This window comes from Protopterus annectens, chromosome 7.part0, assembly GCF_019279795.1.
Source record: "Protopterus annectens isolate FY-2018-M chromosome 7.part0, PAN1.0, whole genome shotgun sequence".
Taxonomy (NCBI): Eukaryota; Metazoa; Chordata; order Ceratodontiformes; family Protopteridae; genus Protopterus; species Protopterus annectens.
In genome coordinates, this window is record NC_056739.1 from 36,113,313 (window position 1) to 36,140,270 (window position 26,958).

General features: G+C 48.4%; 1 protein-coding gene across 2 annotated transcripts in view; it reads right to left on the minus strand.

The window, feature by feature from the left end:
• The window catches only part of CELSR2 (cadherin EGF LAG seven-pass G-type receptor 2), a 1,401,203-nt gene that overhangs the window by 153,241 nt on the left and 1,221,004 nt on the right, over nucleotides 1-26,958 (minus strand). For both annotated transcript variants that reach the window (XM_044076472.1, XM_044076471.1), the window contains exon 29: nucleotides 3,994-4,116. In XM_044076472.1, the coding sequence (XP_043932407.1) occupies nucleotides 3,994-4,116 (123 nt within the window). The remainder of the gene's footprint in view (nucleotides 1-3,993; nucleotides 4,117-26,958) is intronic.

The following is a 26,958-nucleotide window of genomic DNA, read 5'->3' on the forward strand; positions in this document are numbered from 1 at the left end:
GCAAAGCAAGTGAAGAACCACATTAGTATACGCATTCTGACAATAATGTTGCAAAGCATGTGAAGAACCACATTAGTATACGCATTCTGACAATAACGTTGCAAAGCATGTGAAGAACCACATTAGTATACGCATTCTGACAATAACGTTGCAAAGCATGTGAAGAAACACATTAGTATACGCATTCTGACAATAACGTTGCAAAGCATGTGAAGAACCACATTAGTATACGCATTCTGACAATAACGTTGCAAAGCATGTGAAGAACCACATTAGTATACGCATTCTGACAATAACGTTGCAAACCATGTGCAGAACCACATTAGCACACGCATTCTGACAATAACGATGCAAAGCATGTGAAGAACCACATTAGTATATGCATTCTGACAATAACGTTGCAAAGCATGTGAAGAACCACATTAGTATACGCATTCTGACAATAACGTTGCAAAGCATGTGAAGAACCACATTAGTATACGCATTCTGACAATAACGTTGCAAAGCATGTGAAGAACCACATTAGTATCGCATTCTGACAATAACGTTGCAAAGCATGTGAAGAACCACATTAGTATACCCATTCTGACAATAACGTTGCAAAGCATGTGACGTACCACATTAGTATCGCATTCTGACAATAACGTTGCAAAGCATGTGAAGAACCACATTAGTATACGCATTCTGACAATAACGTTGCAAAGCATGTGAAGAACCACATTAGTATACGCATTCTGACAATAACGTTGCAAAGCATGTGAAGAACCACATTAGTATACCCATTCTGACAATAACGTTGCAAAGCATGTGAAGAAACACATTAGTATACGCATTCTGACAATAACGTTGCAAAGCATGTGAAGAACCACATTAGTACACGCATTCTGACAATAACGTTGCAAAGCATGTAAGAACCACATTAGTATACGCATTCTGACAGTGTTATTCTTATATACATTTTGCTTCAATTCTGTAAAGCCAAGCAATGACATCTGACCTCTGCTGTGTAAGGATAATGCATCTCACATGACCATATCTAACTAAGTACATCTTACGACTCTACTCATTCTATCATTCATTCAGTTACTTGCATTACATAAGTGCTTCAGAGATTTGTGAATTCAATTACTGTGTCAAATAATCTGTGACATTAAAGTATGTCTGTACTATGAATACATCTTGTGAGTACATCTAAGTTTGGCAGATACATATGCTCGAATACCTGAAAACTGGCTGGCTCCCAAAGTTATAACAGTAAAGTGGAACATTCTGAACTAGGAGTATTATAAAACCACAACAAATAAGGAAACAAGAGGCCAGAATCAGGGAGTTAATGACAGGTTTAAAGTCCTTGTTACTACAGCCAGCAAAGCAAGAGCCTTGGCACATGTCCAGCTTTCTAAATTGGCACCTGATAAAATACAATGACTGCACAATAACAAATGAAGTATTTCACTACCATCTTCAAAGAATGTCTTGCTTGTATTTATAGCATTCCACAACATGCTTAATGAAATGGAACAGATTAAGTCAAATACTACAAAGAGCATTAAGTACATTGCTGTCAAAGGAAGCCCAAAATCAAATACATTCCACTGCTATTACCATATGAGAACATGTTCTCAGAAACTCCAAACAGCACTAGGGGCTATGACTGTGCTCAAATGTTTTGTGCAAGACCATAGAGAAAACGAGTCTCATCACATTCTCTTGATAGTTTAAAACTCTACCCAATGGCTCAGATGTTCTGTATAGTTATAGCTTTCAGAGGAACAAGAAGGTGCTTTCCACATGACACAGCCTTGTCATGTGCAGCAACTGCTGCACATACAGTGCCAAAATACTTCACTACTTGTCTGCTGACCTAGTATATGGGCTGCTACAAGAACCCGCTTTAAACCACGTCAAAAGGCGAGTAACATAATACAAAATATAAAGATACATACAACTCAGCTGCCTCCCAATTGGCCAATTCTCTCTGACATCTTGTTAGCAGTGGTCACCATTTACTGCACAGCATCCCTGTTTGTGGAGTTGGAACCTCTCAGTGGACACATCCTGACATTCTGTTAGTACCACGTACTGCACAGTTTGATCAGATGACCCCTATGACACATTTTTTACTGGGCAGGAAGCCCTATCGGTCCACCCATTCCCCAAAAATGATAATGGTATAAGTAGGGAGTGAGACAGTTTACTGACCTTGCAGGATGGCCTACCCCAGCTGGAGTCCCCCTTCAATACCTCCCCAAATGCTGCCCTCAGAGAAGACCTCTGGTTCCAGGTTTACATGCACCATAGCAGCTCGGGCTCCAAGAAGAAACACCTAGTGCTCCTGCTATTTCTCACCCAAATGGTGGGCCCAAGTCATCACCCACCCCAGGATGAGTAAGCCAACAGTGGTCACTTACTCAACCCCCCCCCCATCAGCACCTGTCACCTGCAGCATAGTGAGGGCTTTATCCCTCTTTGCCACAAAGCTGACCAAGTGTCTGACCCTCTCAATCTGAACAGACTGTGCAGTAAATGGTACTAACAGGATGTCAAGATGTGTCCACTGAGAGGTTCCGATTCCACAAACAGGGATGCTGTGCAGTAAATGGTGACCACTACTAACAAGATATCAGGATGTGTAGACTGAGAGGTTCTGACTCCACAAACAGGGATGCTTATAACAGACTGTGCAGTAAATGGTGACCACTGCTAACAGGATGTCAGGATGTGTACACTGAGAGGTTCCAACTCCACAAACAGGGATGCTGTGTAGCAAATGGTGACCACTGCTAACAGGATGTCAGGATGTGTACACTGAGAGGTTCCGATTCCACAAACAGGGATGCTGTGCAGTAAATGGTAACCACTGCTATCAGAATGTCAGGATATGTCCACTGACAGGTTCCGACTCCACAAACAAGGATGCTGTACATAAATGGTAACCACTGCTAACAGGATGTCAGGATGTGTACACTGAGAGGTTCTGACTGCACAAATAGGGATGTTGTACAGTAAATGGTAAACACTGCTAACAGGATGTCAGGATGTGTACACTGAGGTTTGGACTCCATAAATAGGGATGCTTATCAAAACTTTAGACAAAACACAGTTGGAGTACTGTGTGCAGTTTTTTGGGGACCCTACAGCATTAGACAGGATTCAAAGAAAGGCAACTGAGGTGCTTAAAGGAGCAAAAGGATTTTTTAAGAAAACAGACTGCAGGACAAGAGCCGTCCTCAGCTTAATTGCACTAAAAATGGTGCATTAAAGGGGGGGTGCAAGGTGAACTAAAATGATGAGGAAGATGGGGAGGAGGGGCATAGGGGCATAAGTTACAGTCTGTGGGATCAGAATTTAGCCTGGATGATGGGAATGGGTTCTTCACAAAGAAGCAAACTGATGTTTTTGGAACAGTCTATAAAATGGATTTATGGAGGTAAAATCAACAGTCTTCTTTAAGGCAGCAATGGGGCAGTTGGAGAAAATGGTTGTAAAAGGAGATGGGCAACAGCTTTGGTAATGGGGCAGTTGGAGAAGGAGATGGGCAATAGCTTTGGTAAGTTAAAGAATCAGGAAATAAATTCCACCAAAAAGCGAACTGTTCCGGCACTATTAAGGTTGCCCTATATACACCACGTCAATACTGCTTCACCATGTTCATAAAACGATCTGATCCATTCGTTTGTTGTTGTTTTTTGTTTTCAACATTAAAGTTCAGTATTATTAATTCAATACCTTCCGCCTCTTTATGGTGTATGCTGGCGTTTTATGAACATGGTGAAGCAGTATTGACGTGGTGTATATAGGACAACCTTAATAGTGCCGGAACAGTTAGCTTTGGTAAGTTACTGTATTTAGGGCAGACTGTTGTAAACAAATGTCTCCTGCTGACAGCTTTCACATAGGAACCATGAAAATGAAAAGTAAAACAATTATCGCATACAGTACAAATAAAGCGTCACTTGTCTGCGTTTACAATCTTTGTACACGTTTACTTACAGAAGCCAGTGTGGATTTGGTGGCGACCAAAGGATCGTCAGCATGTTTTTTGCTGCAGGCACCTCTGATTGCTCTTCGTACTTCCTTACTAAAAACAATTCGGCAGAAGAAAATAAACGGACCCTAGAAAAGAACAATGAAATGAGTGTATGAAAAGCGTAACGTTCCTCCTCCATTCATTTCCAGCATTACACGCATGCCATTACCTTTAGGAAATAGCTAAGATACATCGTTTTACAGTGCAACAAATCCCATCATTCATTTCCAGAGTTACACGCATGCCATTACCTTTAGGAAATAGCTAAGATACATCGTTTTACAGTGGAACAAATCCCATGGCAGTTTCAAGCAGTAAGCAACATTTGGATTTTTTACATTTTCTGTCTTTTACCATAAATCTCAAGTGGTGTCACAGGTAGGCTTCCCATTTCAAAGCACTGGCCAATGCATCTTTGAGTCCCTGCAGCCCATTACTGGAATACCTCCGAGTGTCATCGACTGTTACTACCATATCTAGAGGTATCCTGACATGCTCTAGGTGGGAAATTCCTTGTAAAGGAATGTGGATAAACTAGTCATCAAGACAGAAATATGCAGGGTAGCAGCCTCAGCAGAGCTAGGCCTCACGGCTTCGATAAACTAGGGCACAGCTTCGATATTCTGCAGTAGGCGGGATTAGGGAGGGTTCTCAATAAGGCTAAAGTGCTGATGGCTTTAACAGTGTACAGTGGATATAAAAAGTTTGCACACCCCTGTTAAAATGCCAGGTTTTTGTGATATAAAAAAGCGAGACCGCAATAAATCATTTCAAAACATTTCAAACCTTTAATGTGACCTATAACCTGTACAATTCAATTGAAAAACAAACCAACCTGCTAGGGGAAAAAAATATAAAAAATAAAAAACGTACAATAAGCTGGTTGTATAAGTGTGCACACCCTTAAATGAATACTTTGTTGTGTTTGCACACCCTTAAACTAATACTTTGTTGAAGCACCTTTTGATTTAATCACAGCATTCAGTCTTCTTGGGTAGGAGACTATCAGCATGGCACATCTTGACTTGGAAATATTTGCCCACTCTTCCCTGCAAAAGTTCTCCAAATCTCTCAGATTGTGAGAGGATCTCTTGTGCACAGCCCTCTTCAGGTCACCCCACAGATTTTCTACTGGATTTAGGTCAGGGCTCTGGCTGGGCCATTCCAAAACTTTAACTTTCTTCTGGTGAAGCCATTTTTTTGTTGATCTGGATGTATACTTAGGGTCATTGTCATGCTGAATGGTGAAATTCCTCTTCATCTTCAGCTTTCTAGCAGATGCCTGAAGGTTTTGGGCCAAAAGTGATTGGTATTTGGAACTGTTCATAATTCTCTCCACCTTGACTAAAGAGGCATCTATATCAGAACATTGAAACCGACAACATTGAATGCTCACATGAGTGAATATTCACGTACTCGACATTGGAACCCCCCGTTAAATATATATTCCTATTCCAAGATCGCACTAAAGTAAGGAAAGGGTAAAAATCCCGATCTTCAGTGTACCGCAAACAAAATTAATAAACTTCGAGGATGTGATTTTTCGCTCATGTGAGTATTCAACGTTGTCAGTTTCGATGTTCTGATATAGACCCGACTAAAGCCGCAGTTCCAGCTGAACAAAACAAAGCATGATACTACCACCACCATGCTTCACCATGGGGATTGGTGCTCTTTTGGTGATGTGAAATGTTGTTTTTGCTCCAAACATACCTTTTGGAATTGTGGTCAAAAAGTTCAACCTTGGTCTCATCAGACCATTGGTCTCATCAGACCATAACACATTTTCCCACATGCTTTTGGGAGACTTAATGTATTGTTTTGCAAATTTTAGCAGGGCTGGGATTTTTTTTTGTGTGTCAGAAAAGGCTTCCGTCTTGCAACCTTAGCCCATAGTCCAGACATATGGAGAATAACGGAGACTGTTAACATATGTAGTAACAACCAGTACTTGCCAGAAATTCCTGAAGCTCCTTCAGTGTTGCTGTGGTCTCTTGGCAGCCTTCCTGATCAGTTTTTGTCCTGTCTTTTCATCAATTTTGGAGGGACGTCCAGGTCTTTGCAACGTCACTGTTGTCCCATATTTTCTTCACTGTGTTCCATGGTATATGGTATATCCAATGCTGTGGAAATGTTTTTGTACCCTTCTCCTGACTGATACATTTCAACACTGAGATCCCTTTGATCCTTTGCAAGCTCTCGGTGAACCATGGCTTTTGCTGTAGTAGGCAACTGAGTAAATGTCAGGAAAATCCTACTAGGAAGCTGAACTTTATTTGGGGTTAATCAGAGTGTCTTTAATTGATGGCAGGTTTGTATCCAAGAAGACTGAATGCTGTAATTAAATCAAAAGGTGCTTCAACAAAGTATTAGTTTAAGGGTGTGCACACTTATGCAACCAGCTTATTGTATGTTTTTTGTTATATTTTTCCCCTAACATATTTGTTTGTTTTTCAATTGAATTTTACAGGTTATAGGTCACATGGATGGTGGGAAAAGTTTTGAAATGATTTATTGTGGTCTCATTTTTTTATATCACAAAAAATGGCATTTTAACAGGGGTGTGTACACTTTTCATATTCACTGTACATGACCTCACTAAAGGAGATTACTGCAAGGAAGGGTATTTATCATCAATTAAATAATAATTAGATTCAGCTTCCCTCTCCTTTTCTCCATACAGGGTGCATAATTTCTTGGTTGTGGAAAACTGCTTGTATTCCATCCTTAAGCAGATGATGTGCAATTTGACTGAAGCTCACTCCTGCTAAGATGGAGGCAATGCTGGTGCATGCCACCTTGTCTGTCAAATGTTCTTGTACCTTCTCCATTAACTACTCATGGACAGAATCAGTTTGAATGTTGTTTTTTGTACTGGAGAGCTTGGCACTGCTGATGATAGGCTGATACAGTGGGACTAGTTGTCAGCCTCTGTCCTGGTATATTAACTCTGTCTGGTGACTACTGCCCTGATCCAACATAAGATCTTGGAATAGTGACAAATATCCTGGTTTTGTCCAGACTTCTCTATTGCAATGCTGTTCAGTTTGGGCTTTCAAATGATGACTTGGTTCACCTGCACCAAATTGAAAATTCTGCTGCTACACATTTTACTGGTACACAAAGGACCTGTCAAATTACACCTGTGCTGCAATATTAGTGCTGGCTACTGAATACACCTGTGCTGCAGGATCCATGCTGGCTGTTGAATACACCTGTGCTGCAGGATCCATGCTGGCTGTTGAATACACCTGTGCTGCAGGATCCATGCTGGCTGCCAGACACACTTGTGCTGCAGGATCAGTGCTGGCTACTGAATACACCAGTGCTGCAGGATCAGTGCTGGCTACTGAATACACCTGTGCTGCAGGATCCATGCTGGCTGTTGAATACACCTGTGCTGTAGGATCCTTGCTGGCTGCCAGATACACCTGTGCTGCAGGATCCATGCTGGCTGCCAGACACACTTGTGCTGCAGGATCAGTGCTGGCTACTGAATACACCAGTGCTGCAGGATCAGTGCTGACTACTGAATACACCTGTGCTGCAGGATCCATGCTGCCTGCCAGATGCACCTGTGCTGCAGGATCAGTACTGGCTGCTGGATACACTGCAGGATCAGTGCTGGCTACTGGATACACCTGTGCTGCGGGATCCATTCTGGCTATTGGATACACCTGTGCTGCAGGATCAGTGCTGGCTGCCGGATACACCTGTGCTGTAGAACATTGCTGGCTGCCGAATACACATGTGCTGCAGGATCAAGCTGACTGCCAGATACACCTGTGCTGCAGGATCCATGCTGGCTGTCAGATACACCTGTGCTGCAGGATCAGTGCTGGCTGCTGGATACATCAGTGCTGCAGGAACAGTACTGGCTGTTGGATACACCTGTGCTGCAGGATCCATGCTGGCTGCCAGATACACCTGTACTGTAGGATCAGTGCTGGCTGCCAGATACACCTGTGCTGCAGGATCAGTGCTGGCTGCCGGATACACTTGTGCTACAGGATCAGTGCTGGCTGCCGGATACACCTGTGTGGCAGGATCCATGCTGGCTGTTGGATACACCTGTGCAACAGGATTCATGCTGGTTACCAGACACAACTGTGCTGCAGGATCAGTACTAGCTGCTGGATAGACCTGTGTGGCAGGATCAGTGCTGGTTACTGGATACACCTGTGCTGCAGAATTCATGCTGGCTGTTGGATACACCTGTGGTGCAAGATCAGTGCTGGCTGCAGGATACACCTGTGCTGCAGGATCTGTGCTGACTGCCAGATACACCTGTGGTGCAGGACCATGCTGGCTGCCAGATACACCTGTGCTGCAGGATCAGTGCTGGCTACTGAATACAGCTGTACTGCAGGAACAGTGGTGGCTGTTGGATATACCTGTGCTGCAGGATACACCTGTGCTGCAGGATCAGTGCTGGCTGCCAGATACACCTGTGCTGCAGGATCGGTGCTGGCTGCCAAATACACCTGTGCTGCAGGATCGGTGCTGGCTGCCAGATACACCTGTGCTGCAGGATTGGTGCTGGCTACTGAATACACCTGTGCTGCAGGATCGGTGCTGGCTGCCAGATACACCTGTGCTGCAGGATCAGTGCTGGCTGCCAGATACACCTGTGATGCAGGGATCACTGCTGGTTGCCAGAAACATCTGTGCTGCAGGATCCGTGCTGGCTGCCAGATACACATGTGCTGCAGGATCAGTGCTGGCTGCTGGATACACCTGTGCTGCAGAAACAGTGCTGGCTGTTGGATACACCTGTGCTGCAGGATCAGTGCTGACTACTGGATACACCTGTGCTGCAGGATTAGTGCTGGTTGCCAGATACACCTGTGCTGCAGGATCCAAGCTGGCTATTGGATACACCTGTGCTGCAAGATCCATGCTGGCTGCCAGATACATCTGTGCTGCAGGATCCCTGCTAGCTGTTGGATAAACCTGTGCTGCAGGATCCATGCTGGCTGCCAGACACACCTGTGCTGCAGGATCCATGCTGGCTGCTGGGTACACCTGTGCTGCAGGATCAGTGCTAGCTGTCAGATAGACCTGTGCTGCAGGATCTGTGCTGGCTGTCGGATACACCTGTGGTGCAGGATCCATGCTGGCTGCCAGATACACCTGTGTTGCAGGATCAGTGCTGGATGTTGGGTACACCTGTGCTGCAGGATCCATGTTGGCTGCTGGATACACCTGTACTGCAGGATTAGTGCTAGCTGTCAGATACACCTGTGCTGCAGGATCGGTTATGGCTTTCGGATACACCTGTGCTGCAGGATCCATGCTTGCTGTTGGATACACCTGGGCTGCAGGATCCATGCTGGCTGCCAGACACACCTGTGCTGCAGGAATCATGCTGGCTGCTGGGTACACCTGTGCTGCAGGATCAGTGCTGTCAGATAGACCTGTACTGCAGGATCCATGCTGGCTGCCGGATACACCTGTGGAGCAGGATCCATGCTGGCTGCCGGATACACCTGTGTTGCAGGATCAGTGCTGGATGTTGGGTACACCTGTACTGCAGGATCCATGCTGGCTGTCAGATACACCTGTGGAGCAGGATCCATGCTGGCTGCCAGATACACCTGTGCTGCAGGATTAGTGCTAGCTGTCAGATACACCTGTGCTGCAGGATTAGTACTAGCTGTCAGATACACCTGTGCTGCAGGATCGGTTCTGGCTTTCGGATACACCTGTGCTGCAGGATCCATGCTGGCTGTTGGATACACCTGTGCTGCAGGATCCATGCTGGCTGTTGGATACAACAGTGCTGCAGGATCAGTGCTAACTGCTGGATACACCTGTGATTGCAGGATCAGTGCTGGCGACTGATTACACCTGTGCTTCAGGATCAGTGCTGGCAACTGAATACACCTGTCCTGCAGTATCAGTGCTGGCTACTGAATACACCTGTGCTGCAGGATGAGTGCTGGTTGCCGGACACACCTGTGCTGCAAGATCAGTGTTGGCTGCCAGATACACCTGTGCTGCAGGATCCATGCTGGCTGCCAGATACACCTGTGCTGCAGGATCAGTGTTGGCTGCCAGATACACCTGTGCTGCAGGATCCATGCTGGCTGCCTGATACACCTGTGCTGCAGGATCAGTGTTGGCTGCCAGATACACCTGTGCTGCAGGATCAGTGACAACTGCCAGATACACCTGTGCTGCAGGATCAGTGACAACTGCCAGATACACCTGTGCTGCAGGATCCATGCTGGCTGCCAGATACACCTGTGCTGCAGCATGAGTGCTGGCTACTGAATACACCTGTGCTCAGGAACAGTGCTGGCTGTTGTATACACCTGTGCTGCAGGAATAGTGCTGGCTGCTGGATACACCTGTGATGCAGGATAAGTGCTGACTGGCAGATACATCTGTGCTGCAGGATCAGTGCTGGCTGCCGGATACACCTGTGCTGCAGGATCCATGCTGGCTGCCAGATACACCTGTCCTGCAGGATCAGTGTTGGCTGCCGGATACACCTGTGCTGCAGGATCCATGCTGGCTGTTGGATACACCCTGTCCTGCAGGATCAGTGCTGGCTGCCAGATACACCTGTGCTGCAGGATCCATGCTGCTAACCAGATACACATGTGCTGCAGGATCAGTGCTAGCTACTGAATACACCTGTGCTGCAGGAATAGTGCTGGCTGCTGGATACACCTGTGCTGCAGGATCAGTGCTGAATGCCAGATACATCTGTGCTGCAGGATCAGTGCTGGTTGCCAGATACACCTGTGCTGCAGGATCCATGCTGGCTGCCAGACACACCTGTGTTACAGGATCAGTGCTGGCTGCCAGATACACCTGTGCTGCAGGATCAGTGCTGACTGCCAGATACACCTATGCTGCAGGATCCTTGCTGGCTGCCAGATACACCTGTGCTGCAGTATCAGTGTTGGTTGCCAGATACACCTGTGCTGCAGGATCAGTGCTGGTTGCCAGATACACCTGTGCTGCAGGATCAGTGCTGGTTGCCAGATACACCTGTGCTGCAGGATCACTGCTTGTTGCCAGATACACTGGTGCTGCAGGATCCATGCTGGCTGGCGGTTACACCTGTGCTGCAGGATCTATGCTGGCTGCCAGATACACCAGTGCTGCAGGATCATTGCTGGCTACTAAACACACCTGTGCTGCAGGAACAGTGCTGGCTGTTGGATATACCTGTGCTGCAGGAATAATGCTGGCTGCTAGATACACCTGTGCTGCAGGATCAGTGCTGGCTACTGGATACACCTGTGCTGCAGGATCAGTGCTGGTTGCCAGATACACCTGTGCTGCAGGATCCAAGCTAGCTGCCAGATACACCTGTGCTGCAGGATCAGTGCTGGCTGCTGGATACACCTGTGTTGCAGGATCCATGCTGGCTGCCAAATACACCTGTGCTGCAGGATCCATGCTGGCTGTCAGATACACCTGTGCTACAGGATCCATGCTGGCTGTCAGATACACCTGTGCTACAGGATCCATGCTGGCTGCCAGATACACCTGTGCTGCAGGATCAGAGCTGGCTGCTGCATACACTTGTGCTGCAGGAACAGTGCTGGTTTTTGGATACACCTGTGCTGCAGGATCCATGCTGGCTGCCAGATACACCTGTGCTGCAGGATCAGTGCTGGCTGCCGGATACACCTGTGCTGCAGGATCAGTGCTGGCTGCCGGATACACCTGTGCTGCAGGATCAGTGCTGGTTGCTGGATACACCTGTGCTGCAGGATCAGTGGTGGCTACTGAATACACCTGCACTGCAGGATCCATGCTGGATGGCAGATACACCTGTGCTGCAGGATCCATGCTGGATGCCAGATACACCTGTGCTGCAGGATCAGTGCAGGCTACTAAATACACCTGTGGTGCAGGATCGGTGCAGGCTACTAAATACACCTGTGGTGCAGGATCAGTGCTGGCTACTGAATACGCCTGTGCCGCGGGATCAGTGCTGGCTGCCGGATACACCTGTGCTGCAGGAACAGTGCTGGCTGTTGGATACACCTGTTCTGGAGGAACAGTGCTGGCTGTTGGATACACCTGTTCTGCAGGATCAGTGCAGTCTGCCAATACGCCTGTACTGCAGGATCGGTGCTGGCTACTGAATATACCTGTGCTGCAGGATCAGTGCTGGCTGTCGAATACACCTGTGCTGCAGGATCCATGCTGGCTGTCAGATACACCTGTGCTGCAAGATCCGTGCTGGCTGCCAGATACACCTGTGCTGCAGGATCAGTGCTAGCTGCTGTATACACCTGTGCTGCAGGAACAGTGCTGGTTTTTGGATACACCTGTGCTGCAGGATCCTTGCTGGCTGCCAGATACACCTGTACTGCAGGATACACCTGTGCTGCAGGATCAGTGCTGGCTGCCGGACTGTGCTGCAGGATCAGTGCTGGTTGCTGGATACACCTGTGCTGCAGGATACACCTGTTCTGTAGGATGCATGTTGGGTGCCAGACACACCTGTGCTGCAGGATCAGTGCAGGCTACTGAATACACCTATGCTGCAGGATCGGTGCTGGCTACTGAATACACCTGTGCTGCAGGATCGGTGCTGGTACTGAATACACCTGTGCTGCAGGATCAGTGCTGGCTGCCAGATACACCTGTGCTGCAGGATCAGTGCTGGCTGCCAGATACACCTGTGCTGCAGTATCAGTGTTGGTTGCCAGATACACCTGTGCTGCAGGATCAGTGCTGGTTGCCAGATACACCTGTGCTGCAGGATCAGTGCTGGTTGCCAGATACACCTGTGCTGCAGGATCACTGCTGGCTACTAAACACACCTGTGCTGCAGGAACAGTGCTGGCTGTTAGATATACCTGTGCTGCAGGAATAATGCTGGCTGCTAGATACACCTGTGCTGCAGGATCAGTGCTGGCTACTGGATACACCTGTGCCGCAGGATCAGTGCTGGTTGCCAGATACACCTGTGCTGCAGGATCCAAGCTGGCTGCCAGATGCACCTGTGCTGCAGGATCAGTGCTGGCTGTTGGATACACCTGTGTTGCAGGATCCATGCTGGCTGCCAAATACACCTGTGCTGCAGGATCACTGCTGGCTACTAAACACACCTGTGCTGCAGGAACAGTGCTGGCTGTTGGATATACCTGTGCTGCAGGAATAATGCTGGCTGCTAGATACACCTGTGCTGCAGGATCAGTGCTGGCTACTGGATACACCTGTGCCGCAGGATCAGTGCTGGTTGTCAGATACACCTGTGCTGCAGGATCCATGTTGGCTGCTGGATACACCTGTGCTGCAGGATCGGTGCTGGCTTTTGGATACACCTGTGCTGCAGGATCGGTGCTGGCTATTGGATACACCTGTGCTGCAGGATCTATGTTGGTTGTTGGATATACCTGTGCTGCAAGCTCCATGATGGCTGTTGGATATACCTGTGCTGCAGGATCCATGCTGGCTGTTGGATACACCTGTGCTGCAGGATTCATGCTGGCTGGCAGATTCACTTGTGCTGCAGGATTAGTGCTGGTTGCCAGATACACCTGTGCTGCAGGATCCATGTTGGCTGTCAGATACACCTGTGCTTCAGGATCCATGCTGGCTGCCAGATACACCTGTGCTGCAGGATCAGTGCTGGCTGCTGTATACACTTGTGCTGCAGGAACAGTGCTGGTTTTTGGATACACCTGTGCTGCAGGATCCATGCTGGCTGCCAGATACACCTGTGCTGCAGGATCAGTGCTGGCTGCCGGATACCTGTGCTGCAGGATCAGTGCTGGCTGCCGGATACACCTGTGCTGCAGGATCAGTGTTGGTTGCTGGATACACCTGTGCTGCAGGATCCATGCTGGTTGTTGGATACACTTGTTCTGCAGGATCCATGTTGGCTGCCAGACACGCCTGTGCTGCAGGATCAGTGCAGGCTACTAAATACACCTGTGGTGCAGGATCGGTGCTGGCTACCGAATACACCTGTGCCGCAGGATCAGTGCTGGCTGCCAGATACACCTGTGCTGCAGGATCAGTGCTGGCTGCCAGATACACCTGTGCTGCAGGATCAGTGCTGGCTGCTGGATACACCTGTGCTGCAGGATCAGTGGTGGCTACTGAATACACCTGCACTGCAGGATCCATGCTGGATGGCAGATACACCTGTGCTGCAGGATCCATGCTGGATGCCAGATACACCTATGCTGCAGGATCCATGCTGGCTGCCAGATACACCTATGCTGCAGGATCCATGCTGGCTTCCAGACACAACTGTGCTGCAGGATCAGTGCTAGCTGTCAGATATACATGTGCTGCAGGATCAGTGCTGGCTTTTGAATACACCTTTGCTGCAAGATCCATGCTGGCTGTTGGATACACCTGTTCTGCAGGATCCATGCTGGCTGCCAGATACACCTGTGCAGCAGCATCCACGCTGGCTGCCAGATACACCTGTGCTGCAGGATCAGTGCTGGCTACTGAATACACCTGTGCTGCAGGAACAGTGCTGGCTGTTGGATACACCTGTTCTGGAGGAACAGTGCTGGCTGTTGGATACACCTGTTTTGCATGATCAGTGCAGTCTGCCAATACGCCTGTACTGCAGGATCAGTGCTGGCTACTGAATATACCTGTGCTGCAGGATCAGTGCTGGCTGTCGGATACACCTGTGCTGCAGGATCCATGCTGGCTGTCAGATACACCTGTGCTACAGGATCCGTGCTGGCTGCCAGATACACCTGTGCTGCAGGATCAGTGCTAGCTGCTGTATACACCTGTGCTGCAGGAACAGTGCTGGTTTTTGGATACACCTGTGCTGCAGGATCCATGCTGGCTGCCAGATACACCTGTGCTGCAGGATCAGTGCTGGCTGCTGGATACACCTGAGCTGCAGGATCAGTGCTGGCTGCCGGACTGTGCTGCAGGATCAGTGCTGGTTGCTGGATACACCTGTGCTGCAGGATACACCTGTTCTGCAGGATGCATGTTGGCTGCCAGACATGCCTGTGCTGCAGGATCAGTGCAGGCTACTGAATACACCTGTGCTGCAGGATCGGTGCTGGCTACTGAATACACCTGTGCTGCAGGATCAGTGCTGGCTGCCAGATACACCTGTGCTGCAGGATCAGTGGTGGCTACTGAATACACCTGCACTGCAGGATCCATGCTGGATGGCAGATACACCTGTGCTGCAGGATCCATGCTGGATGCCGGATACACCTATGCTGCAGGATCCATGCTGGATGCCAGATACACCTATGCTGCAGGATCCATGCTGGCTGCCAGATACACCTGTGCTGCAGGATCGGTGCTGGCTGTTGGATACACCTGTGCTGCAGGATTCATGCTGGCTTCCAGACACAACTGTGCTGCAGGATCAGTGCTAGCTGTCAGATATACATGTGCTGCAGGATCAGTGCTGGCTTTCGAATACACCTGTGCTGCAAGATCCATGCTGGCTGTTGGATACACCTGTGCCGCAGGATCCATGCTGGCTGCCAGATACACCTGTGCAGCAGCATCCATGCTGGCTGTCAGATACACCTGTGCAGCAGCATCCATGCTGGCTGCCAGATACACCTGTGCTGCAGGATCAGTGCTGGCTACTGAATACACCTGTGCTGCAGGAACAGTGCTGGCTGTTGGATACACCTGTTCTGGAGGAACAGTGCTGGCTGTTAGATACACCTGTTCTGCAGGATCAGTGCAGTCTGCCAATACACCTGTACTGCAGGATCAGTGCTGGCTACTGAATATACCTGTGCTGCAGGATCAGTGCTGGCTGTCGGATACACCTGGGCTACAGGATCAGTGCTGGCTTCTGGATACATCTGTACTGCAGGATCAGTGCTGGCTACTGGATACACCTGTGCTGCAGGATCCATGCTAGCCGCCAGATACACCTGTGCTGCAGGATCAGTGCTGGCTGTGAGATACACCTGTTCTGCAGGATCGGTGCTGGCTTTCAGATACATCTGTGGTGCAGGATCAATGCTGGCTGCCGGATACAGCTGTGTTGCTGGATGTTGGGTACACCTGTGCTGTATGATCCATGCTGGCTGCCAGATACACATGTGCTGCAGGATCTATGCTGGCTGCCAGATATATTGTGCTGCAGGATCAGTGCTGGATGCTGGATACATCTGTGCTGCTGGATTGGGAGGGTGGCCTAATAGATAAGGTGTTTGCCTTAGAAACACAAGGTGCAGGGTTTGAGTCTCACAAGGGATAATTGGCTAGGTTTAAAATGGCTCACAAGGGCAGTTAGCTTAGTACTATCCTATGAACCTATGATAAGTGCTAGCTATCAGATACACCTGGGCGGCAGGTTTGGTGCTGGCTGTTGGATACACCTGTGCCGCAGGATCCATGCTGGCTGCCATATAAACCTGTGCTGTAGGATCAGTGCTGGCTGCGGGATGCAACTGTGCTGCAGGATCCATGTTAGCTGCCAGATTCACCTGTGCTGTAGGATCAGTGCTGGCTGCTGGATACAACTGTGCTGCAGGATACATGCTGGCTGTTGGATACACCTGTGCTGAAGGATCCATGCTGGCTGCCAGATTCACCTGTGCTGCAGGATCAGTGCTGGCTGCTGGATACAGCTGTGCTGCAGGATCAGTGCTGGTTGTTAGATACGCCTGTGCTGCAGGATCAATGCTGGCTGCCAGATATACCTGTGCTGCAGGATCAGTGCTGGCTGCCCGATACACTTGTGCTGCAGGATCAGTGCTGGCTGCCAGATACACCTGTGCTGCAGGATCCATGCTGGCTGTTGGATGCACCAGTGCTGCAGGATCCATGCTGGCTGTCAGACACACCTGTGCTGCAGGGTCTGTCCTGGCTACTGAATATACCTGTGCCACAGGATCAGTGCTGGCCACTGAATACAACTCTGTTGCAAGATCCAAGCTGGCTGCCAGATACACCTGTGCTGCAGGATCACTACTGGCTGTGGGATACACCTGTGCGGCAGGATCAGTGCTGGCTACTGGATACACCTGTGCTGCAGGATCCATGCTGGCTGTTGGATACACCTGTGCTGCAGGATCCATGCTGGCTGTTGGATATACCTGTGCTGGAGGATCCATGCTGGCTGCCAAACACACCTGTGCTGCAGGATCAGTACTGGCTACTGAATACACCTGTGTTGCAGGATCCATGTTGGTTGCCAGATACACCTTTGCTGCAGGATCAGTGCTGGCTGCCAGATACACCTGTGCTGCAGGATTCATGCTGGCTGCCAGACACACCTGTGCTGCAGGATCAGTACTGGCAACTGAATACACCTGTGCTGCAGGATCCATGATGGCTGCCAGATGCACCTGTGCTTCAGGATCAGTGCTGGCTGCTGGATACACCTGTGCTGCAGGATCCATGCTGGCTGCCAGATGCACCTGTGCTGCAGGATCATTGCTGGCTACTGAATAAACCTGTGCTGCAGGATCAGTGCTAGCTACTGAATACACCTGTGTTGCAGGATCAATGCTGAGTGCCAAATACACCTGTGCTGCAGGATCAGTGCTGCCTGCCAGATACACGTGTACTGCAGGATCAGTGCTGGCTGCCGGATACACCTGTGCTGCAGGATCCATGCTGGCTGTTGGATGCACCTGTGCTGCAGGATCCATGTTGGCTGCCAGACACACATGTGCTGCAGGATCCATGTTGGCTGCCAGACACACATGTGCTGCAGGATTAGTGCTGGCTACTGAATACACCTGTGCTGCAGGATCAGTGCTGGCTGCCAGATACACCTATGCTGTGGGATCAGTACTAGCTGTTGGATACACCTGTGTGGCAGGATCAGTGCTGGCTACTGGATACACCTGTGCTGCAGGATCCATGCTGGCTGTTGGATACACCGGTGCTGCAGGATCCATGCTGGCTGTTGGATACACCTGTGCTGCAGGACCCATGCTGGCTGTTGGATACACCTGTGCTGGAGGATCCATACTGGCTGTTGGATACACCTGTGCTGGAGGATCCCTGCTGGCTGCCAGACGCACCAATGCTGCAGGATCAGTGCTGGCTACTGAATACACCTGTGCTGCAGGATCAGTGCTGGCTACTGAATACACCTGTGCTGCAGGATCAGTGCTGGCTACTGAATACACCTGTGCTGCAGGATCCATGCTGGCTGTCAGATACACAGATGCTGCAGGATCAGTACTGGCTGCCAGATACACCTGTGTTGCAGGATCAGTGCTGGATGCTGGGTACACCTGTGCAGTAGGATCCATGCTGGCTGCCAGATACACATGTGCTGCAGGATCTATGCTGGCTGCCAGATACACCTGTGCTGCAGGATCCATGCTGGCTGCTGGATACACCTGTGCTGCAGGATCCATGCTGGCTGCTGGATACACCTGTGCTGCAGGATCGCTGCTGGCTGTCGGATTCACCTGTGCCGCAAGATCCATGCTGGCTGCCAGATACACCTGTGCTGCAGGATTAGTGCTAGCTATCAGATACACCTGTGCTGCAGGATTGGTGCTGGCCTTCTGATACACCTGTGCTGCAGGATCCATGCTGGTTGTTGGATTCACCTGTACTGCAGGATTGGTGCTGGCCTTCTGATACACCTGTGCTGCAGGATCCATGCTGGCTGTTGGATACACCTGTGCTGCAGGATCCATGTTAGCTGCCAGATTCACCTGTGATGTAGGATCAGTGCTGGCTGCTGGATACAACTGTGCTGCAGGATACATGCTGGCTGTTGGATACACCTGTGCAGCAGGATCCATGCTGGCTGCCAGATACACCTGTGCTGCAGGATTAGTGCTGGCTGCTGGATATACCTGTGCTGCAGGATGAGTGCTGGCTACTGAATACACCTGTGCTGCAGGATCCATGCTGGCCACCAGATACACCTGTGCTGCAAGATCAGTGCTGGCTGCTGGATACACTTGTGCTGCAGGATCAGTACTGGCTGCCGGATACACTTGTGCTGCAGGATCAGTGCTGGCTGCCAGATACACCTGTGCTGCAAGATCCATGCTGGCTGTTGGATGCACCTGTGCTTCAAGATCCATGCTGGCTGTCAGACACACCTGTGCTGCAGGATCAGTCCTGGCTACTGAATACACCTGTGCTGCAGGATCAGTGCTGGCCACAGAATACACCTGTGTTGCAGGATCCATGCTGGCTCCCAGATACACCTGTGCTGCAGGATCAGTACTGGCTGTTGGATACACCTGTGTGGCAGGATCAGTGCTGGTTGTTGGATACGCCTGTGCTGCAGGATCCATGCTGGCTGCCAGATACACCTGTGATGCAGGATCAGTGCTGGCTGTTGGATACACCTGTGTGGCAGTATCAGTGCTGGCTACTGGATACACCTGTGCTGCAGGATCCATGCTGGATGTTGGATACACCACTGCTGCAGGATCCATGCTGGCTGCCAGATACACCTGTGCTGCAGGATCAGTGCTGGCTGCCGGATACACCTGTGCTGCAGGATCCATGCTGGCCGCCAGATACACTTGTGCTGCAGGATCAGTGCTGGCTGCCAGATACACTTGTGCTGCAGGATCAGTGCTGGCTGCCAGATACACCTGTGCTGCAGGATCCATGCTGGCTGTTGGATGCACCTGTGCTGCAGGATCCATGCTGGCTGTCAGACACACCTGTGCTGCAGGATCAGTCCTGGCTACTGAATACACCTGTGCTGCAGGATCCATGCTGGCTGTTGGATACACCTGTGCTGCAGGATACATGTTAGCTGCCAGATTCACCTGTGCTGTAGGATCAGTGCTGGCCACTGGATACACCTGTGCGGCAGGATCAGTGCTGATTGTTGGATACAACTGTGCTGCAGGATCCATGCTGGCTGCCAGATACACCTCTGCTGCAGGATCAGTGCTGGCTGCCGGATACACCTGTGCTGCAGGATCCATGCTGGCCGCCAGATACACTTGTGCTGCAGGATCAGTGCTGGCTACCAGATACACTTGTGCTGCAGGATCAGTGCTGGCTACTGAATACACCTGTGCTGCAGGATCCATGCTGGCTGTTGGATACACCTGTGCTGCAGGATCCATGCTGGCTGCCGGATGCACCTGTGCTGCAGGATCCATGCTGGCTGCCAGATGCACCTGTGCTGCAGGATCAGTGCTCGCTGCCAGATACACCTGTGCTGCAGGATCACTGCTGGCTGTCAGATACTCTTGTGCTGCAGGATCAGTGCTGGCTGTTGGATACACCTGTGCTGCAGGATCCATGTTAGCTGCCAGATTCACCTGTGCTGTAGGATCAGTGTTGGCTGTTGGATACACCTGTGCTGCAGGATCCATGCTGGCTGCCATTTACACCTGTGCTGCAGGATCCATGCTGTCTGCTGGATACACCTGTGCTGCAAGATCAGTGCTAGCTGTCAGATACACCTGTGCTGCAGGACCGGTGCTGGTTGTCGGATACACCTATGCTGCAGGATCCATGCTGGCTGCCAGATACACCTGTATTGCTGGATCAGTGCTGGATGTTGGATACACCTGTGCTGCAGTATCCATGCTGGCTGCCAGATACACATGTGCTGCAGGATCCATGCTGGCTGCCAGATACACCTGTGCTGCCGGATCAGTGCTGGCTGCTGTAATCACCTGTGCTGCAGGATCAGTGCTGGCTGCCAGATACACCTGTGCTGCAGGGTCAGTACTGGCTGCTGGATACATTTGTGCTGCAGGATCAGTGCTGGCTGTCGGATACACCTGTGCTGCATGATCACTTCTGGCTGCCAGATACACCTGTGCTGCACGATCAGTGCTGGCTGCCGGATATACCTTTGTGACAGGATCATTGCTGTCTGCCGGATACAGAAACCACTGCCTTCTCACCTTAATGGCATCAAAAGCAAATGTGCTACCAGATGCCTCATTAGCGCACTGTATGGAAACACTGTAAGACTTTTTGAGAGCATAAAAACTTGAAAATGAATCTCAATTTTTGAAATATTTCATGCAAAAATTTGCACTGCTTCTGTTTTACAACAGATGCTATGCACAATGTTGGAAATGATGTTGCCAGTAGTACTTCTCATAATTAATACTGTGTGCTCAGTGGTCTGTTTATGTAGCTGTTTCTGCAAAAAATTTCCTTTCATAGGTCTTGACACTAATGCATTTTACAATCACAGGAACACTTAATAAACATAAATTCTAGTTACTTAAAATACATCTCTTTCTGATGTTATATTTTGTTTCTGAAATGTTCTGTATAAGTACACTTGGTTATTCCAGTTCCAGCATAGATGAGTCCATTTTGATGCCTGCATTACCACTTTTTTGTACAGAAATATATTTTTATTAAGTGTGTTCAGCCCTGAATATTTATAATTTGAAGGTGGGATAATCTTGTGAGTGTGTGTCCTGAAGGACATACTATGCATGTGTAGTCCATTACTTATTTTCAAGACAGATGTAAGCTGTAAGAATACAAAAACTAAAAGCCACATGCAAAGTAGCTCTGTAAGTAGTTAGTTGAGGATGGGGGTTGTATAATCATTTGTACATCAAGTGCAGGAATGTACAGTTGTGTAAGAATTTACCATAATTAGTAGATGTCCTAATAAACACTGTTGCAATATGTCCTGACAAAAGTAACCTGATATGCAGCCAGCGTACCAAAGCCAAAAACCTTCTTAACACACTGCACCGTACATCCTGGGTATGACCTCAGACCGTGGGCATGGGGGTACATAGGTGGCTGTATGGGCGTAGATCCTTAGGATTGTTCTGCCTCAGGAGGACTCTGGAGTAAGCCTGAGTGTACTAAGTAAGAAAAACCATAATAAAATAAAGGGGGGAAGGTAACTGTCCACCTCGGTTTGCAAAGTACAGGAACAGAGAAAATATGGAAGGAAGCAATACTGCAACAATGATCAGTAGGATACCTGCTATTATGGCAAATTCTTACACAACTGTGCCATGTCCTTTCTTAGACCACTTGTGGGTGGTTCCAAAAACTAACAGGTGGTGGGAGCTTCAGAAAATTCAAAGGGTAAAGCAGAGAATTGGAAGTCTGAAGAAAAGACTGAAACCATCATATTTCCTGCAAGAAGGATGTTCAGGTCTAGGGCGACTAGGAAAAGGGTTAAGGGAAGTGAGGTATGAAGACAGCACCTCCTGAAAGACTGAACTTCTAAAGAGCTGTTGATGCTTGACAAATCCAGAATAAGTCCCCATGTTCCCTCTTTGATGTGAATGACTGAAAGTACAGTTTTGTACCTACCATAAATGTAGATGTCCGATAGGTATGCATCTGCAGTCATAACATATGGGTTGTCCTGCCTCAGGCAGCCCTTCGGTCGGCCGGATTCCAAAGTCTGGGTCTGGCCTCGGCTGATGTCGCACTTTTCCTGATGTCTGGGGTATAAAAGCATCAGCCGACGCCATCTTCCTCAGTTTTTCTTGCCCCAGATGCCAGGTGCCCTCTATGAAGGCTAAATTTGGATAAAATGCCAAAAAATTGCAAACATAATGCAAAAATATATACATATATATATATATATATATATATATATATACAAACAAATACACCATAACAGATTCCCCCAGCTAGCTAATGAAGGGGTAAGCACCCTAGGAATACCACAGAGGGGAAGGAGGGAGGGTAAACCTGACTGCAGATGCATACCTATCGGACATCTACATTTATGGTAGGTACAAAACTGTACTATGTCCTTCAAGGATGCATCTGCAGTCATAACATATGGATAGAATACCATAGCCAAACTGGGGATGGAGGTACTAAGAGAATGATGGTGTAGTTAAGAGACCCTGCAGGACTGCTGTAGCAAAACCTGCTCTGGATCTGGAGTATAAGGGTAAATTGTAATGCTTGGCAAAAGTATGCACGGAGCTCCATGTAGCAGCTTCTAAAATGTCCTTGGTAGCCACCACTCTTAGGAAGGCTGTAGTGGTGGCTGTGGCTCTCGTGGAATGAGGCCTAATATTCACAGGAACAGTCTTTCCATGAAAGGAGTAGCAAAAGTGAATGCAATTTCCTATCCATTTTGAGATTGTCTGTTTGGAAATTGCTTTTCCTTGTGTACCAGCAGCATATGCTACAAACAGTTGGTCAGTCTTTCTGTAACATTTAGTTCTGTCCAAATAGTAGCGCAACTGTCTGTGTATGTCCAGGGTGTGCAGAAGTTTCTCCCCTTTATTTTGTGGATTTGGGAAGAATGTAGGCAAATGAATTGCTTGGTTCAAGGATATTCTAGATACCACCTTTGGCATAAAAGTTGGGTTGGTTCTTAATGAAACTCTGTCCTGATGAAAAATAAGAAATGGCTGGACTGCCGTTAAAGCTTGTAACTCAGATACTCTTCTTGCTGAAGTTATGGCCAGAAGGAATGCAGTTTTCCAGGATAGAAACTGTGGATCTGCCGATGCTGCTGGTTCAAATGGAGGAAGTGTTAGTTTCTCCAGCACAAAGTTAAGGTCCCAAGTAGGCAAAGGTGGTCTCCTTGGAGGATTGATGTTTTTGATTCCTCTGAGAAATTGTCTTAAGAGAGGATGCGAGAAGACAGGAGGATTTACATTGTATTCTGCTGAAATTGCTGATGCATGTATTTTAATGGAAGAATAAGAGAGGCCATTGTGGAACAATTCTGCTAAGTATTCCAGTATATGTGCCATGTTCATCACTGTCACATCAAGGCCTTTTGTTGTGTTCCAAATGAGAAATCTTTTCCATTTTGCTGAGTATGCCCTCCTTGTGGAAGGGCGGCGAGCTTCCATAATAATGTCCTTTACCCTCTGGGATAAGCTGTCCTGGGAAGGAGTCATGGTATTCTCCAGGCAGTTAGCTGCAAGGTCTTTAGGTTGGGATGCAGGATCTTGTAATTGTTCTGCGTCAGAAGAAGAGGCCATAATGGGAGAGGCCACGGTTTCGTCTGTGATAAGCTCTTCAACAGTGGGTACCAATGCTGCCTTGGCCAGTCTGGAGCTATCAGAATCACTTTTGGCTGTTCTGCCCTGATCTTCAGTAAAACCTTGGACATTAATGGGATTGGTGGGAAAGCATAGACTTTTCGGGCTTTCCAGCTGAAAGAGAGAGTCCACCTTCCATGCTTGTGGATGGTATGTCCTTGTGCAAATAATTTTCAGTTGATGATTGTGGGGTGAGGCGAACAGATCTATCTCGGGCCTTCCCCATGTCTGTGTTATGAGTAAGAAGATGTCTGGGTGCAGCATCCATTTGTGTGCATCCATGGTAGTTCTGCTTAAGCTGTCTGCCAGAGTATTGTCTTTCCCTGGCACGAACTGGGCCTGTAGTTGTATATTGAGCTTCAAACAAAGATCCCATAGATTCATAGCCAGTCTGCACAGAGGGCAGGAGTGCGTTCCCCCTTGCTTGTTTATGTACCACATAACTGTGGTGTTGTCTGTCCTTATTAGCAGGTGGCCTTGTTGAAGGAAAGGCTTGAAAGCCTCGATTGCATCTATCACTGCCAGCATTTCCTTTTGGTTTATGTGCATTTGCAGCTGCCCTTGAGACCATAGCCCTTGGATACATTTGTCCTCCATGTGTGCTCCCCAACCTCGGTCTGAAGCGTCCGTGGTGATGGTTTGGGTTTGCTTTTAGTTTGAAGAAAGGCAACCCTCTGTTGGTCTGGCAGGCTAGAGCCCACCACAGGAATTCCTTTTGAAGGCAAGGTATGATTGGAATCAGAGTTTCTAAGCTGTGACTGTGCTGAGTCCATACACTCCTTAGGTTCCATTGCAATCTTCTCATATGTAGCCTGGTTTGTGGAATTAGTATTATGCAGGATGCCATGAAACCCAGGGCCTGCAGGATTTTCCTTGCAGTTAGCTGAGTTTGTCTTGTCAGATTCTTGAAGTAATCTGGTAGTTGTTTCTGTTTTTCTTCTGTGAGAAAGGCCATTTGGGTGGTTGTATCCAGATCTGCACCCAAAAAGGTTATCCTTTGGGATGGCACAAGTCTTGATTTTTGGATGTTGACTGTGTATCCCAAGGCCTGTAGTAGCTGGATGGCATAGTCCACGTCCTTTAACAATTTTGTCTTGCTGTCCGCTTGTATCAGGCAGTCGTCCAGATATGGGTAGATTTGAATCCCCTGAAGTCTGCAGTGTGCAATTACTGATGGCAGGCATTTCGTGAATACTCTGGGCGCAGTAGATAAGCCAAAGGGCAATGCTGAGAATTGATAATGCTCTGATCCTGCAAGAAATCTGAGGTGTCTTCTGCAACTTTGTCGAATGGGGACATGCAGGTATGCCTCCTTGAGATCTAGAGTCACCAGCCAAGACTCCTTGCCCAGCATGGGAAGAAGCTGCTGTAGGGTCAGCATCTTGAATTTCGGCACAATGAGGTAAGTGTTCAGTGCGGACAGATCGAGAATAGGCCTCCATTGATTTTCTTTCCTTGGAACAAGGAATAGCCTTGAATAAAACCCTTGGCCTTGTTCTGAGAGAGGAACCTTCTCTATGGCTTTCATTTGTAGTAATTTGGTGATTTGCTTCAAAGCCTCCACCCTCTGATTTGGTGGCAGGTCTGGCATTCCTTTTCTTTTTGGCAATGTGTGGAAATGGAACCTGTATCCTTTGTCTATTATTTGCAGTGTCCATGAGTCCCTTGTAATGTAATGCCAATTTTCTGGAAATAAAGAAAGCTTTCCGCCCAATGGTGCTTCTAACTGAGTCCTGGTTGGCAGAGTCAAAAATAAGTCATTGTGTTTGTCCTGGTGTAGCAGTTGTTGTTGCTGTTCCTGCACTACCTCTCTGGTTGGGTGGCTGCCACTGACTGCCTCTGTAGTGGCCTCTAGCTTGCCCCTACCTCTGGTACGCCTGTTCCTGCCTCTCTGTGATCTGTCTGAGTCTGGAAAGGACCAATTCTTAGTAGGCCAATTTCTGCTGAATCTCTGTGGTTGTACCTGCAGAAAGTCCTTGACTGTTTGCACAGATTTTACCTTTTCTTCAAACTTCTTTAAGACCTCCTGGGCCGTGGAACCAAATAATTTTTGTTTTTCCATTGGAGCATCCAGGAGCTTAGCTTTAACATGGTCTGGTAGAGATTGTTCCTTCAACCAGGCATGCCTTCGTATAACTGCCCCTGTCATTGCTGACCTACATGAAGCTTCCAGTGCATCATAGCCACATTGCAGAAAATGGTTGCTGACCTGCTGTGAGTTATATACCAGATCCTGAAGAGATTTACGGTCAAGGGGCTCAGAGGAGGAAAGTTTCTTATACAATTCATCCAACAAATACTCTTGGTACTGAATCATATGGAATTGACAATTTAATGCCCTCATAGAAAGAGTTGCAGAAGTATAAACTTTCTTTCCCCATCGCTCTAAAGCTCTAGATTCCCTTACAGAAGGTAAAGGATTTTTAGCAGTGGCAGCTGCAACCCCTTTAGGGCCCTGTGAAATGGTTTCTGGATCTGCAGTGTGGGCCTTGTACAGGTGAAAATGAGAATCCGGAACCCTGTAGTACCTATCAGGTTTGGCAGGAGCCGGAGGTAGAGAATCAGGGGCTGTACTAGCATCAGAGTACACATCATCAATAACATTCAAAACAGGAGGTATAGCCAAAGGCCTATGCTGAGGTAAATGTAAAAAGGTCCTTAACCTTTTTCTGGAATCAGAAAATTCCTGGCCCTGCCATTGGAAATGCTCTCTCATAGAATGCAGTGTCTCACCAAAAGAAAACTCATCAGGAGGGGAGGCCGAAGGAATAGATTCTTCAGCATCAGAATCCTCGTAGGCTGAATAAGCCTCCTGCTGGTGCTCTGACAACACAGATTCATCCGTAGACTCATCTGAAGAGTGGGGGTCAGAGGACTCAACCCTGGGCCTTTTGTCTGGAAGTGGAAGAGAGCCCCTGTCCGGGTGAGGTTGAGAACCTCTAATTAAGGAGATAAGGTCCTCTGCTAGGCTGAGAATTTGAGTGCTGGTGGAAGGCCTCTGAGAGGTAGACTTGGGAGGCAAAGCTTTGGCAA